Raw genomic sequence first — 15558 nt, forward strand, 5'->3', positions numbered from 1 at the left:
AATAATAATAATCATTTCCGACCATTTTCGATTTTTTTTTTATCACCAACGGGCATATTTTCTCAATTTCTTCATGGGGTGATTTATATTAACACATAAAGATTACATTCACTAATATCTCAAAAATCAAAGAAAATGAATTATTACAATATTCACTAAAAGCGCCTAGAGCTGGGATTATTTCGGGCGATATAATACAATAAGATTTAAGGTGATGTGATTTGTCACGCGTGACGCAGAAAAGGCAGCAAAATTTATCCTCGGGTTTTGATCTTGAACCCTGCAAATTAAACACCATGGCCCTTAATGGACCTGATAGGATATTATAGGACATGGATACAGTACTTCATGATAGCACAATAAAATGAAGATGACAAGCAAGCACATTCAATTTAGTCACTATTATCATCAATACTTATAGAGCCTCCATCTGAGAAGAACCAGCGATATTCTTGAGCACTTGTTCAACGTGATGTGCCGTATCTGCTGGATGAGCGTCCGCTCTGGGCCTCTCTGGCAAAACCCACCGGCCGTCAGCATTTCTCACCATCCCTTTGTTCTCATCTTGCCGCCAATACGGTGGCACCCCGTACTCCCTCCTCAAGAAGTCGCAACTTTTGTTAACAAGGGCGATATCCCTTTTTGTCGCCAAGCAAAATCGCTGGCCTTTGCCATGGTAGCCATCCACCAAGTGTAAATGAGCTTCAAGATTATGTGCGCAACCGAGATCTTTAGTAGGCTTTAGAAATGGGCTATGGGTGTGATCCAATGCAAGTTCCACCCCAACATGCGCGTAGCTCCAAGGAAATGACATATTGTCTTCTATGTATTTTTGGAATTGTAATTTCTCATTAGCAATGATCCCTGGCACGGTTGGTACCTTATCATGCACGTTGATCACCCTCAGCACCTTAACCCCGAGCTCATCGCACCGTTCCTTGAATTTAAGATTTCCCACACGAGGACCCGAGAAAGAGTAGACCGTGATAGGAATTCTAGTCCTATACTCTCCATCATCCATGTAATTAAGTCTCATCTCTGCAATATCATAAGCACTTAAAGTAGCCAAAGCTGCCCCGAGGCTGTGCCCCGTGATGGTAATACTAATTTCTTCACCTCTATAGTAATCAAGAAGCCGCTTAATCTCAGCCAAAACTTGTTCGCGAGCTGAGAATGTGCAGTACTTGCAAGAATTCTCTTTCTTGGTATACAAATCATAAAAACCCAACTCAATCTTGATGGATGGATCATTTGTGAAATTGGCCACGCAAAGGATATCTTTGAGATCATAAATCCATTCTAGATATGTGACTGTGCCTCTCCATGCAACGACTATGTCGCGCCTCCCTAGCCGTTTGATCTCTTCTTCATTTGTCGTGACAGCAACGTACCCCATCCAGTTCGCATATGTGCTCCAAACTCTGCTTAGCTTAGATTTTTGAAAGAAATTTGGCAGGTTAATATTTGAGGTTGCATAGAGGTATCTGCTTATTTGGTAATTAACATGGCCTGGCATATCCAACTTTTCAAAGAACTGAGCTCCTCGGTATTTGCATGAGCCACAATACTTAGAGTGAGGATCAAAATCGAAAGAATCGTAGGATGCTTGTGCAAATTCTCCATAACGAATGATTTCTTTGCGGAGATGGGAATTCATTGGGTCCAGTAGTCCTTCCCAGTCATTGCAGCCTTGAATTTCCTTCCAAATTTCGCTAAGAGGCCTCTCGTCTTCTTGATTAACTAGGGTTTCGTTTAGTTGTGGAGTTAAAGCACTTGATACAGATGAGCCTTTGATCTTGAGAGTTGTAGAATTTGGTGAAAAGGGTTTGTTCAGAAGAGAGAGGGATTTAGGTTTGTTGAGGTTGTATCTTGGCAAGAGACCTTTAGAGAGAGGTGGTGGAGTTCTTTTCTGGGTGTTGAAAGCCAAAAGCAGTGAAGCCATGAAAACCTCTTTTTTAATAGAGTTTTTAAGAAAGAGAGGAGGGAATGGAGGAATTTTTGCTTATAAGAGATTAAAAGCAGCACTATAACTATATATGGAAGAACTTGGTGGTGGTGGTTGGGGGTGGTGTGGAGGGATTTGGGCAAGCCAAAGTGCAGCACTAGTTCTGAAACGTGATTTTCTTTCTTCAGGACCCACCCGCTTCATTAATGTAGCTACTAAACGTGTGTTAAATATTGTTTTTCAATTAAAAACCGTATGAAAAAAATATTTTTATTATTTTTAATTTCTAACATCAATATATTAAAATAATAAAAAATATTAAACAATATTAATTCAAAGCTTTTTTTAAAATAAAAAATTTAAAAATACAATTATACTGCAGTACAAAATACCAAACAGTGTCGAAATAAATTTAAAGGTTTAATGGTTGGTGAGAGAAATTTGTTTTATTTATTAATTTTTTCGTTTAAATTTCGGACCAGTATTAAAGAAATTTTATCACGTTGATGTAGAGTATGTTATTAAAATCACAGGGTAAAAAATTAGTTTTGATTAATTATTAATGTATAAATTGATTTAAAAAAATTAATATATAAAAAAATAATTAATGAGAAATAGAAATGAAATAGCAAAAACGATGGGTTGAAAAGTTGATTGGACTTGTGAGATCGAGGCTTTAAATTAGTTTGATAAAGTGAGAGAATATTTACTGTTCGTAATCATTCGTACAATTTATGTTGGCGCGTGTAAGTAAGATTCGTCATTTGATTTTTTTCCATTGATTATTGATTAAATATCCACTGGTTAGTTGCCCCAGCCGGCAACCGTGAGAGCTTTTTTACGCTGTATTTGTTTTCCTGAAAACGCAGAGAAACTGTATTTTTTTAAAAAATATTTATTTTATTTAAAATTAATTTTTTATTTTTATATTATTTTGATATCAAAAATAATTTTTAAAAATAAAAAATATTATTTTAATATATTTCTGAATAAAAAAAATTAAAAAAATAATCAATACCACATTTTCAAATACCCCTCGAGATTGGGGTGTGGTTAAATATAAAAAAACAAAAAATATATACTTTTAGTTTTTAAAAATGATTATATCTATAAAAAAATTTTAATATTGTTTAACAACACCTCAACCCCAAACACACATTAAACTTGATTTCTTGCCATGTTGGATTCCAAACTAAATTGCATTGAGGTTAATTTAATTTGAACCCACTGCTGAGAGGCACATCCAAAACTTAATCATCCCAATTGAAATCCTATTTGACTTTTTAAAAAAAATTCCTAATCGACATTGATTTAATTTTTTTTATAAAAAAAACTAAAATAATATTTTCAATTGACATGAGTTAATTTATCAAAAAAACTTAAATCATGATCTAAACAGGTTTAATAACTTTAATTTTTTAATTAATTATAAAATAATAAAAATAAGCATTCATATAAGAGTTTCGAATAAAATTACAAAAGAGAAAAGTATTTTTCATAATTTTCTTTTCCGATGATTTTTTTTTGACAACAAAACTGCATTTTTATTAGCATCATGGTCCTTTGAATAAAAAGAAAAAGCAATAAAAAAATATTAAAATATAATTTGAACCAAAAAGGAAAAAAAAAAAAAAAACACACACACACACACATACATACATATATATATATATATATATATTTTAAAAACATCTAGTGTTTTTATTCATGCATTTTTTTTTACTACAATATTTTTTTTAATGAAAAGCATTGTTTTTTTAAGGAAAAAACTTAGTATGATTGTGAGAGAAAGCTTTAATTAAAAAACATTATGAATCGATTATTTTTACAAATTTATATGAAAAAAAATGAGAATGATAAATTAGAGAAAAATATAGAACAATTTAAAAATTTTAAAAATAGATATTTTAATTTAATTAAATGTTAATGATAGATTATTTTAAAAATTCTAATTATCTATAAACTAATTGATAATATAATTATAAAAAATCATGATATTCTTTAAAACAACGACACAATATTTTATTAGCAGTATGTTTTTTTAATAAAAATGACATGGCAACTAAAATAAAGGTTTCTCAAAATTATCAATCATTTTAAATGAGAAAATATACATCTCTCTGATTTAAACTCCATTACTTTATTAAGGCATTGATTTATTGTTTCAATAAAAATATTATTTTAATCAAATACACTTTTTAAAAATAAAAACTCATGATCTCAAAAGCAAGTTTCAATAACAAATATTTAAATAATGTATCAATATTCTACACATGATTGAGGAAAAAAAATTAAAATGATAAAAACATGTCAAAATCACGGAACCCAATTCATAAATTTACTAAACAAAAATATACAACCAAAAAAGACTGCAGTTCAAAAAAAAAAAAATTAAACTTCACACGATAAGACTTACCTAGTTGCACTTTGATTTTCACATACTTGCCTTGTTACCCTAAAGTTTGCCTCATCGCACTAGAATTTTCTCTTATAATCATTTTTGTAAAATAATTAGTTTCTAAAATTTATAAAAATATTAATAAAACAAGTATTGATTATATATGTACTAAGCTTAACCCCGCATCAATCCTCCACTACGAGCATTCATTCAAGATGCTTTTTAAACTGACTCTACTGAAACAAAAAAACTTTCATCGACGATTTCATCATTAATGTTATCGTTTGTGCCATTTCATATTTGTGAACATGAAAATCAATTAATTGATGATTTACTATATAAACACGTAATCATTAATTTAATGGTATGTTTGAATTAAACAGAATCTCTACATGCTTAAATTTGACTTTCAATCAGCTATTACTTGTCAAAATATAAGGTCTATGGTAGATGGAATGCTAGATTTATGACCCGTTATCAATTTCATGCTTGTGTTATTAGAATGAGCTTCAAATGTCTCTTCATGATCAGCACCTAAAATCATTATAGGCTTAGGAACACTCCTGCTTGAAAATGTATAGCCGCTTCGTTTTGACCCTAAACTTTTTCTCAGCATCTAAACAATATAACTAAATAATTAAGAATATTCAATTAAATTATCAATCTATGGTTTATGATTTTTTATTTTATTGCATTTATCCATCTAAAAACATTTTTGATAGCACTTCTCTTATACAAAACCCTACCTAAACTTAAAAAAAAATACAAAAAATCAAATACATCGCAAACAAATCATCACCCACAAGCCAAACACACACTTACTATGTATACTTTTTTAGAACAAGGTTTAGAGGTTATGAGCTATAAAAACAATGATATTATTGCATTTGATTTAATAAAGTAAACCAAAAAAGATCTAATTCTTATATACTACAAGATAAGAAAAATAACCACCTTACAATAAGTTTTTATTAAAAAAATACCTTAGACAATGACTAAAAACCCAACCACAAAGAGAAAATAACAAAAGGAAAAGAACTTCATTTACAAAAACTAAAGAGGAAAAAACTTCATTGCATGAGCTTCTAGACCATCCACCACAGAGCTTTCCGAGTTCATGAGTCTTCAGCACCGAGGCTTGTGGCTCAGCGGCAGAGGCAAGGTTTCCTTTCCTCTATCACATGGGTTCGAGCCTCAGCGTGTACGCCTGTCACCCCCGCGGTGTTTTACCTATCTACTGGGCTTGCAGGGTGTTCAGTGGGTCCGGGGATTAGTTGTGGTGCGCGTAAGCTGGCCCGGACACCCCGGGTTACCAAAAAAAAAAAGAAAGTTCATGAGTCTTCACTAATATTGATCATGATCGAACCACTGTGATTAGTCATGTTCCTTTTTGTTAATAATTCAATTGTCAATTATCAATTGGATACTTTATTAATAATGTATCTTGTGCTTATTTTTATATAGACAACTTTTTTTTTTATGTTAATGGTTTGTAAGTCACTTAAAAATCAAAATCATATCTAAAATTTAATAAATAAAATTATCAAGAAATTCATTTTATAGTCTATTTAGATCATAAATTCATTTAAAATAAAAAAATAGAATAAATCCTAACTTCCTTTGAATTGATGATTCTTCAATTTCAAACACAAATAAGTGGTAAAAAACAATTAGAATTGAAGAACAATCTATAACAAAATGATAGGCAACACGTAAGAAGGAGAAAAATGAAAAAAAAAAAGGATAATACATAGCATGTCAACAATAGAGTCCAAAAGCTTAAAAGAAATCAAATCTTAATAAGAGAAAAACCACCGCTTGAAAAAAAGATAACGTTGATGACTATTACTTATGTAGAGAGAGAGAGGATTTAGAGGGAGGAGAAGAAATAGAGGGAGCGCTAGGCATTGCCTCAATATATTTAGGTTTAAAATCATGGATAAAAAAATTTGTTGGTTCTTTCATCGATAATAATCCAAGTTAGCACATCACTGATGGAGTTACCAATGAAAATTTTGATACCATCAATGACTCCATCGATGAATCCATCCATCATTTAAAAAATTTAGAAATCTTTTGAGAACTACCAAATTCACTGTCAAGTTTTCATAAATTGGTATATCCGTCAATGAATCCAATCATTTATATTTTTCAGTAAACTCTTTGTATTTCTTCGATGATTTTATATTCCAATGGTAAAATCATCGAAGAATAAAAATTCCTTAATTCTTCTATGTAATTCTACCATGATATTGTTGTCTGTAAGTGATTGTATCAATATTTAATATCACCAATAGAAAATAGTCCGTCAGAGAATCTATCTGTTGGTTTACACTCTTAAATTCTTTCATAAACTTGTTGTAGTTCTCTAATGATTTTATATTCCGTTGGTGATCATGTCGGTAAATTTATAGTAATTTTTTATTTATTTATTGAATATTATTCCTACCAAACCTAATTCTGCAACAACAACAGGTGCATTCAGAACACATTACAATCAAAATCACATTAATAAACGTTTGATAAAAGTACAAAGTTGAAATACACTATACAATGAGAATAAACATTTAAATTTTATAATGATGTTTAACTTCTAAAATCATTTCAGATCAACTATTTAATTTAAATCCTCATCATCTTCACGTTTATATTCATCATCTTCTTTATTGACATGAAGTTGTTTGATCCTTTCATCTTCATTATCTTCTATATTTCCACTAATATTCAATATCAATATGAACATTAATATTTTATGCGGTATGGAAATTTGAATCTTCTTCTAACTCAATAAATAAAACAACGTGATATGGATCAACTAACTTATTTAGTTGAAATACATTTTCTTTCTCAATTACTTAATCGTTACTATTATGAACAACTTAAAAACAATTTCTAGGTATGATTTTCATAATGATAACCAATCAATTTTATTATATTCATTTCTAAATGACATTGTCTAGCTAATACGAAAAAATCATTGTTGTTGCTAAATTTTTTTTTTTTATTGATTTCATTCAAATTACTATGATGATCTACCCTAATTTCTTTATCGATAGTATAACAATAACATTTGAATAAAAATATTATATTATATTTTTTAAATATTTTTTTTTTTTATGTTTTCAATATATATATAAAAAATAAAACAAATATTAAAAAAAAAACTTAATTTTTTTAAAATACTTTCCAACCATAAAAATAACCACAGAAATAAGTACTCGATAAAATTTGACGAACGCAGAGGGGATCGGCTCCAAAACTAGTAGGGCCCAATCAATGAAAGAGGACAGAGACAGAGGACATGGGCTACAATACACAACACTCACATGTGTTTGTTTTTGCCTTAAGAAACAGTTTGTTTTTAAAAAAGAAATTAATATTTTTATATTTTAAATATTTTTTAATGTATTAATATTTAAAATAAATTTTAAAAAATAAAAAATATATTTTATTATTAAAAAAATACATTAAAAAATAACAACTACTATAATTCCAAAAACTACTTGATAAAAAAATCAAAAAACGAGAGATTGAAAATGAGCAGTGGAGCCGGAAAGATCGTGTGCGTGACTGGAGCTTCGGGTTACATAGCATCATGGCTTGTGAAGCTCCTCCTCTCGCGTGGTTACACTGTCAAGGCCTCTGTTCGTGACCCAAGTCAGAGTCACTCACTCTCACATGCGCTGTTTCTTTCTTGTTTACTGCTATTTTTTTCTTATATATATAAATAGCATATGAATTATGATGTTTTTTAATTGCAAAATTAAGATGAAAGCGATGATGGGTTTTGAGAGACCAGATTATATTATTTTTTTCTTTTCTGTTTTAGGTGATCGAAATTTTTGCAAAGAAAATGGGTCATATTATATATATAAGAGGGTGGATTTTGTTGGAAGTAGAAATTGTTGTTGATTGAGAATTACAGATAGTGATTTGAAAGTTCTTATCGTTCTTAGTAAAGATCAAAATCATGAAGCGATGATGATCATGTATTCTGACATTACCTGAAAACATGAATTGTTTAGCAATGAGAAAAAAATTGCTTCTTATCGATTTCATGTTATGAGAAATTCAAAGGTGATTAAATTGTCGTTGCAAATGTCAGATTGGTTTGGCATTTAAGCCCATGATCTCCCCTCCCTGTTTAGTAATTGTCCAGCAATGTTTTTGGCATGTATCTTTTGTGGATGTTATTTATTTATTTATTTTTATCCAATTTGAACCATCATTCGACATATATTGAATAACTTGTCATGTGATTCCTGAAGTCTCTCATGTTTATTATTCCATCTTGTTTTGTTTTCCCTTAAATACGAACATGCAAATCCATATGCAAAATGCTCATCACTAAAACACAAAGCTTCCTCGTCATACGTTAAATCACACCCAACACTGAAAGTAATCTATTATAGTGTACCTTGGAGAAATTTAAAGCGATTCACTTCTAGTCTGGGCATATACTCCGTTGATCATGACAGAGTGGCCCAGCTTATGTTTTTTTTTTTTCTGTGAAGATGACTTGGGTGAAATAGTGTACTTGTTGTCCATCACAATTGATCTTTACCAAAAATAGCTTGCTATTTCAGTTATTTACTAACTGCTTTCAATTTATATTCTGTAGATGATCCCAAAAAGACAGAACACTTACGTGCACTTAATGGAGCTCAGGAGAGACTTCAGCTGTTCAAAGCAAATTTACTGGAAGAAGGTTCCTTTGATTCTATTGTAGAAGGGTGTGAAGGTGTTTTCCACACTGCATCTCCGTTTTATCATGATGTGAAGGACCCACAGGTTAATACTGCATACTTAATAACCGTCATTTTTCTTATCTACTTAAGACTTTATTATTCACGAGACTCAGGAAAATCTTAAACGGTTCCACAATATAGCATGTACCATCTATCCCCTTTTCTTTTTTTTTAGGTGATGATTCAAGTTTGCTGCGATGTTTTTTTATTTTTTGAGCCTCTAATTTACTGTCACAAGCATTCAATAGTGATATGAAATAGGTTACTTGGTAGCTTCTATATTAAATGAACTTTTCTTCACTGAAACAGAACCCTAATTTGATATGCCAGATTGCAACATCCATTGGCCATATGGAAAGTAATTTAACAATGCATCTGGTTTTCCTTCTAGAAAGCATCAGTACTCCCTGGATTCTACCTAAATGCCAACACTTTGAAATATTTATTATGAACACTGAAATGGCTTTAAAAAAAAAAAATATGGCTCAATATCCCATAGTGTACTTGAATTCAACAATAACAGCAGTACATGGTGGTTTCATATTGATTCACTTTCATGATCAGATTGACATTATGAACAAAATTATTTCTTGCTAATAAGATGCTGTCGCAAGTGCTTATGACAACGAGTAGGATGTTGTTTTATCCAGCACTGAGCAGTACACTTTTTCTTAGGAAGGTATCCAGTAACGAGCATTATACTTTTCGAAATAATCTTAATATTTTGTGGCTCTAATCGAGAATAGGTTTCTTTTAATAGAAGGAAAAAAGTTCAGAATGAGAAGGGGTAAGTAATCTAGATTTTTCACTTTTCAAAGTATATCTTACACAATTGCTTCTAGGTCATTTGTATTGGCATGTGACTTGAAGCTTACTTGGAAAGAGGAAAAAAGGTCTGGCTTATATAAATGCTTATTTTCCTTCTCAAATTCTCAAGGGTTATTTGGCTTATATAAATGCCTGTTTTCCTTCTCCTATTCTTGAACTATGCTATTAGAGTGCAATATGGGAACTTGTTCCTTTTAGCTGAAGTTGATTTAGTGTGTGTTTGGCATTGTGGTAGTTTTTGCAGTTGTAATTTAAAAAAAAGTAGGTTAAAGAAAAATACCTTTTACTTGTGATTTTAAAAAAGTAGGTTTAAACATGTTTAGTTAAAATTGCTAAGAGATGAATTATTGCATGTAAGATAAATGAAAAACACATCTTCATGAATGAAAAAAAAATTATTTTAGCTTCTACAAAATCAAGGTTTGATACGCAATTATGTGCTGGGGCCATTGCAAAAAGCAAAGGCTATTTGGCTAACTAAACGTTTTTTTTCTCTATGGTTGAGTGAAAAGTAGAAGCTACCACAATACCAAACAGTCTTTAGTGTGTATTTGGTAATGTGATGCATGTGCTTTTCAATTAAAAATGCATGAAATTGATGTTCTTTTATATGTTTTTCATTGGTTTTGATATCTTCACATCAAAACCATTTAAAAACACTTTGTAAAGCATGATTTTGATGCTTTCACGGTCCAAACGCATTTTAAAAAGCACTTTCAAATGCACCGAAGCCACATTACCAAAGGGGGCCTTCCTGTTGGCAACAATAACTTCTGTCTTTTGTTCTTAGGTTCAAGACTTTTAGAAAAATTTTGGATATTGAGGTTTGAATTTGTTTGCCTTTTTTATTTGTTTTCTTTAAATGGTTATGATCAATTTCCTTCTCAATTCAGGTAGAATTGCTGGATCCTGCAGTGAAAGGAACACTCAATGTTCTTGGCTCATGTGCAAAACACCCGTCAATCAGACGAGTTGTTTTAACATCTTCTGTTGCTGCAGTTGCTTACAATGGGAAACCTCGAACCCCAGATGTAGTAGTGGATGAAACTTGGTTTTCTGATCCAAACTTGTGCAGAGAATCTAAGGTGTGTACACGCCAATATTTTCTGAATCTTGAGAAAAATTCTCACTTATGAAATTATATTTTTCAAATGTGTCGAGTTGTTTATTCTTCACAGATTTGGAAATGGAAATCAAATCACACAGTTCATTTTGTAACTTTTAATAATTCCATTCTAAGATTTCTGTGTTCTCTGGAATATGGTTTTGCTGATTGAACCAGATGGTGGTGGTACAATTGCTTTGTGAAATTTGTCATTTTATGTTAGGTTTAACTTCTGCTCATGATGTGCCTTTCTTTGTTTTGAAGTTTATTTGGATATTTCTCTAAGAAAGTTGGAGGTTAGCAGAATAGTAAAGTATAATTTGTAGAAATACAGAGAAAATAGCTATGGAAAGATGCAAGGACATAATTTTCTTTCTGCTAGTAATTTGGAGCTTTTGTACTGTATGATACTGCTTCTACACTTCTAGTTAAGCGGCTGAATGAAATTTCATTTTCTCCTACTGTTAGAGAATAATAAAAATCATATCTTGAAATCTCACATAACAACTTATGTTTTGGGTTGAGATGGTTCTGATATGGTATCAGAGCCTTGTTGACCAAGTAGTTACGAGTTCAAATCTTACCGCCCTCATCTAATTAATAGCACAAGGTAGTGTGAGTCTGTGCAAATTTCAAGCCCAGAGATCTTTCACTTGAGGGGGTGTGTTAAAGAATAATATAAATCATATCTTGGAACCTCACTTAATAACTTAAGATTGGGTTGAGTTGGTTTTTTAACACCTATCAAATCATTAATGTAAATATTAAATGAACAAAGAGACCCTATAGCCATCCTTGTGATGTAGTTCTAGAGAATTTTACATTAGTAAGTTATTTTCTCATGACCAATTTGATATTAAATCTCTTTTAAGTTATATTCAATGAGTGGTTTCTCTCATCCTAGGCCATTCCATTAACGCAGTTTTCTAACTGCTGCCTTTTGATGCGTAAGTAACGATAATGAAATGTTTCTACCATGTTCATTCGGCAATGATCTGTGCTAAGATACGCAGTATGTTTTCTCTAATACCTTCGCTCCTGTCTGCTTTTAGGTTTGGTATGTGCTCTCAAAGACTTTGGCCGAGGATGCTGCATGGAAATTTGCAAAAGAAAAGGATATGGACATGGTTGCAATAAATCCAGCAATGGTAATTGGTCCTCTCTTGCAGCCAACACTAAATACAAGTGCTGCGGCAATTTTAAGCCTAATTAAAGGTACTTCTTTATACTAACAAGACTAATCTTTTCATCCTGTATGCAAGCAGTAGCATATATTTCACCTCAACAAGTCACTCTTCGTGAAGAACAAATCAAAAGCAGATAAAATTCTTTAGAGAACTGGCATAAGTGATGTGAATTGCAATTCAAAAGCATTAGTTTTCTGTTTATTTGTTATAATTGTTGCATCTTCCATGCTAACGGAGTTCAATGCTGGCTGGCTATCTGTTAAACTCTTTTTACCAAGTTAAAATACTGTTTTGAAGAGGAGAAACCCGAATATTAGTAGTTGTTACTCTATTAAGGTAGACCATTTTCTTTTCCATAAAGCTTGTAGCTATTTTCTTGGCTCTCTGTTGATTCCAGGAGCACAAACTTTCCCCAATGCATCTTTTGGATGGATAAATGTTAAAGATGTTGCCAATGCACACATTCAAGCATTTGAGCTGTCATCAGCTAGTGGGAGATATTGTTTGGTTGAGAGAGTGGCACACTACTCAGAAGTAGTGAAGATTCTGCATGAGCTTTACCCCGATCTCCAACTCCCAGAAAAGTAAGTCCTTCCCCCCTATAATTTACCTTTTCTATTAGTTGTTTTGTGCTGATGATTTAGGCTCTTAGTCACCTTACTCGTGTTCTTTCCTCTCCTGATTTTACCTTACCGTGTTGACAACATGTACCTTCTTGTCACCTTATTTTGTGTGGTTTTCATGGCATCATACACGTATTTGGTAAGCAAAAAGATTTTAGCAAGGTGGCAGCGTGCCTATCCTTTCTTGTGATGCTTATTACCGAACACATTGGTGTGCCAGTTGAAAAGCACATAAAAGGTTTGTTCACTAGCCTGCATTCTATTGCAAAACATGCATTAAAAACCAGATTACAACACCATGCCAGGATAATAGTGGTTCGCATATCACGTGTTGTGGGATATGAAGGTGGGTGAAGCAAACAAAAATGAAAGAATTGACGACAATCAAAGGATTCTAATCATGTATCTCTTTTGGAAGGTGTTTCATCTTGGAGTATAAATAAACACGATGAGAGTCAAATGGTATAATCATCAGTTCCTTTTGATAATTTCATCATGTTGTAGCTGCTTCTAGTTAATTTGTTTTGTCATTATGGAGTACCAACGATCATTTGTTTTCATTCTAGGCCACTTTTTTTCAGGAACTTGAGTGTTTGAAGATGCTTTATTGAACAGCTTAGATTGTTTCGTCTGTGAGAATTTTCTGTTATCATCTGCAATTTATTTTTATCAAAAAATCTATTCATTCTTTTTTATTGTGAAATCCCTTGGCAGGTGTGCCGATGATAAGCCATATGTACCAATCTATCAAGTTTCCAAGGAAAAAGCAAAAAGCTTGGGTGTTGAATTCATTCCTTTGGAAGCAAGCGTTAAGGAAACAGTTGAAAGCTTGAAGGAGAAAGGATTTGTCAGTTTTTAAGTGTCTTTTGCATGCAAGAATTTTCTTAAATGAATTAAATAAGTAACTGGTGGAGGATATAGTATCCCCCCCCCCCCCCCCCTCAAGAATTTAGAGCTTGATGATGATTACTTGCTTTTCATATGAACTAAATATAAGAAGAGAAGTGGTGACCATACCTCTTTCGGTTCAGCTTAATATGTATTAGCAATAAATGGAGAAGAGAATGTTCCGACCAATCACAACAAGTTTTTTTTTTTAATTTTATTTTTTTATTTTTATTTCTAGCTGATGCTTATGCAAATGTCAACACGTCCAAGACCTTTTCATTTTTAATTCCTCCCATTGTCTTTCTCAACCCTCAAGCTCAACAACATCAAACCCTCAATTGGATTTTTGTCCAAACGATATCAGCATGTTATTAACACAAACTTGAGGAGAGAAATCCACTATTACCCTTCTCACAAAGCTGTTTTCTTTCTTTTTTTAAGGTTTTTTTTTTAATTTATTCTTTAATATTGAGTATGTCTATTCTGATTTTATCATCCAGATAATGAATTTGAAGAGTTAGTTTTAGTTTTTTTATGTTATGTTTTAATTGATTTTTTATTTTCAATTTTTTTATTTAATATTTGATTGATTTGGAATTAATCTTTATATATTGTTTTCCTTTTGCTTTCTATAAAGTTATCAATTTTATTATTTGGATCACGAGTTTGACAAGTTAATCTAGGTTAAATATTTTTTTTTAATTGATTTTTTATTCTCAATTTTATTATTTATTATTTGATTGATTTGGAATTAATCTTCATAATTTTTTTTCCTTTTGCTTTCTATAAAGTTATCAATTTTGTTATTTGGATCATGAGTTTGACAAGTTAATCTAAGTTGAATAATTTTTTTTTTTAAAAAATTCATCTCTCAACAATGAGTTTGCCTATCCGGTTTCATGACCCGAATCGCGAGTTAACTCAGGTTTTTTTTTGTTTTTTTAGTTGATTTTTTTTTTCAATATCATTCTTCAATATTTGATTGGTTTAAAATTAGGCTTTATAATTTTTTTGTTTGCTTTTTATGAGGTTATCCCTGTCTCACTACTTGGATCATGAGTTTGATGGGTTAACTCAGGTCGTTTTTTTATCTTTTTTAATTAATTTTTTTTTTCTATTTCATCTTTCAATATTGGATTGATTGAGAATTATGTTTTATAATTTGTTTCGATTTGTTTTCTATGAGGTTATATCAGTCACTTGACCTGGGTTGCGACTTTGATAGGTTAACCTGAGTTGACTCGAGTTATTTATTTTTTTATTTGTGTTTAATTGATTTTTTTTCAATTTCATCCTTTAATATTGGTTTGATAAAGAATTAGATATTATAATTTGTTTTAATTTGCTTTCTTTGGGGTTTTCTCGGTCTCATGATTTATATTGCGGATTTAGCAGATTAACCCGAATTAACCTGGGTCAATTCAATATGTTTTTATCTCAATATTTTTTTTAAATGTCATCTTAATTTTATTTTAGTGAAATTGTATTTTTTAACAGTATACGAGTTATCTTTAAACTTGTTTATATTAATCAGGTTATATCATATTAACTTCTATACAATTTAAATTTTTTAATTAAAAAATACATTTGTAAAATCTATTTTTTTTTTCTCCAGAAAATTGATTTGGCATGCAACTAGCGCGAGAAATAATATAGTATATACATGGAGGTGTGAAAGACGCAATTTTTGTTTTCTAGCCATGTGGGCCATTTATATCTCCACTTTTGGAAAAAACAAAAACCCTAGTTAATTTGAAAATATTTTAATTTTAATTAGAGGCTATACTTTTTTTTTCTTTAGTAGTTGATTTTAACTTGAATTACATCATACAAAAT

At 31.1% G+C, this 15558-nt stretch overlaps 2 protein-coding genes across 2 annotated transcripts; one reads left to right on the forward strand and one right to left on the reverse strand.

The window, feature by feature from the left end:
• Window positions 1–2106, reverse strand: LOC7482329 (phospholipase A1-Igamma3, chloroplastic-like). Its single transcript, XM_024608292.2, is given in 3 exon segments — window positions 1–797; window positions 911–966; window positions 968–2106. Coding segments are annotated over 3 exon segments (1413 nt in total). The 5' UTR covers window positions 1943–2106; the 3' UTR covers window positions 1–415.
• A 5578-nt stretch (window positions 2107–7684) lies between these two features.
• Window positions 7685–13911, forward strand: LOC7482328 (phenylacetaldehyde reductase). The gene is made up of 6 exons (XM_002314043.4): window positions 7685–8000; window positions 8965–9134; window positions 10813–11004; window positions 12077–12239; window positions 12609–12795; window positions 13549–13911. The coding sequence occupies exons 1-6, from the start codon at window positions 7880–7882 to the stop codon at window positions 13691–13693; spliced, it is 978 nt and encodes a 325-aa protein (XP_002314079.1). The 5' UTR covers window positions 7685–7879; the 3' UTR covers window positions 13694–13911.
• Window positions 13912–15558: the final 1647 nt, after the last annotated feature.

Source organism: Populus trichocarpa, chromosome 9 (assembly GCF_000002775.5).
Source record: "Populus trichocarpa isolate Nisqually-1 chromosome 9, P.trichocarpa_v4.1, whole genome shotgun sequence".
Taxonomy (NCBI): Eukaryota; Viridiplantae; Streptophyta; class Magnoliopsida; order Malpighiales; family Salicaceae; genus Populus; species Populus trichocarpa.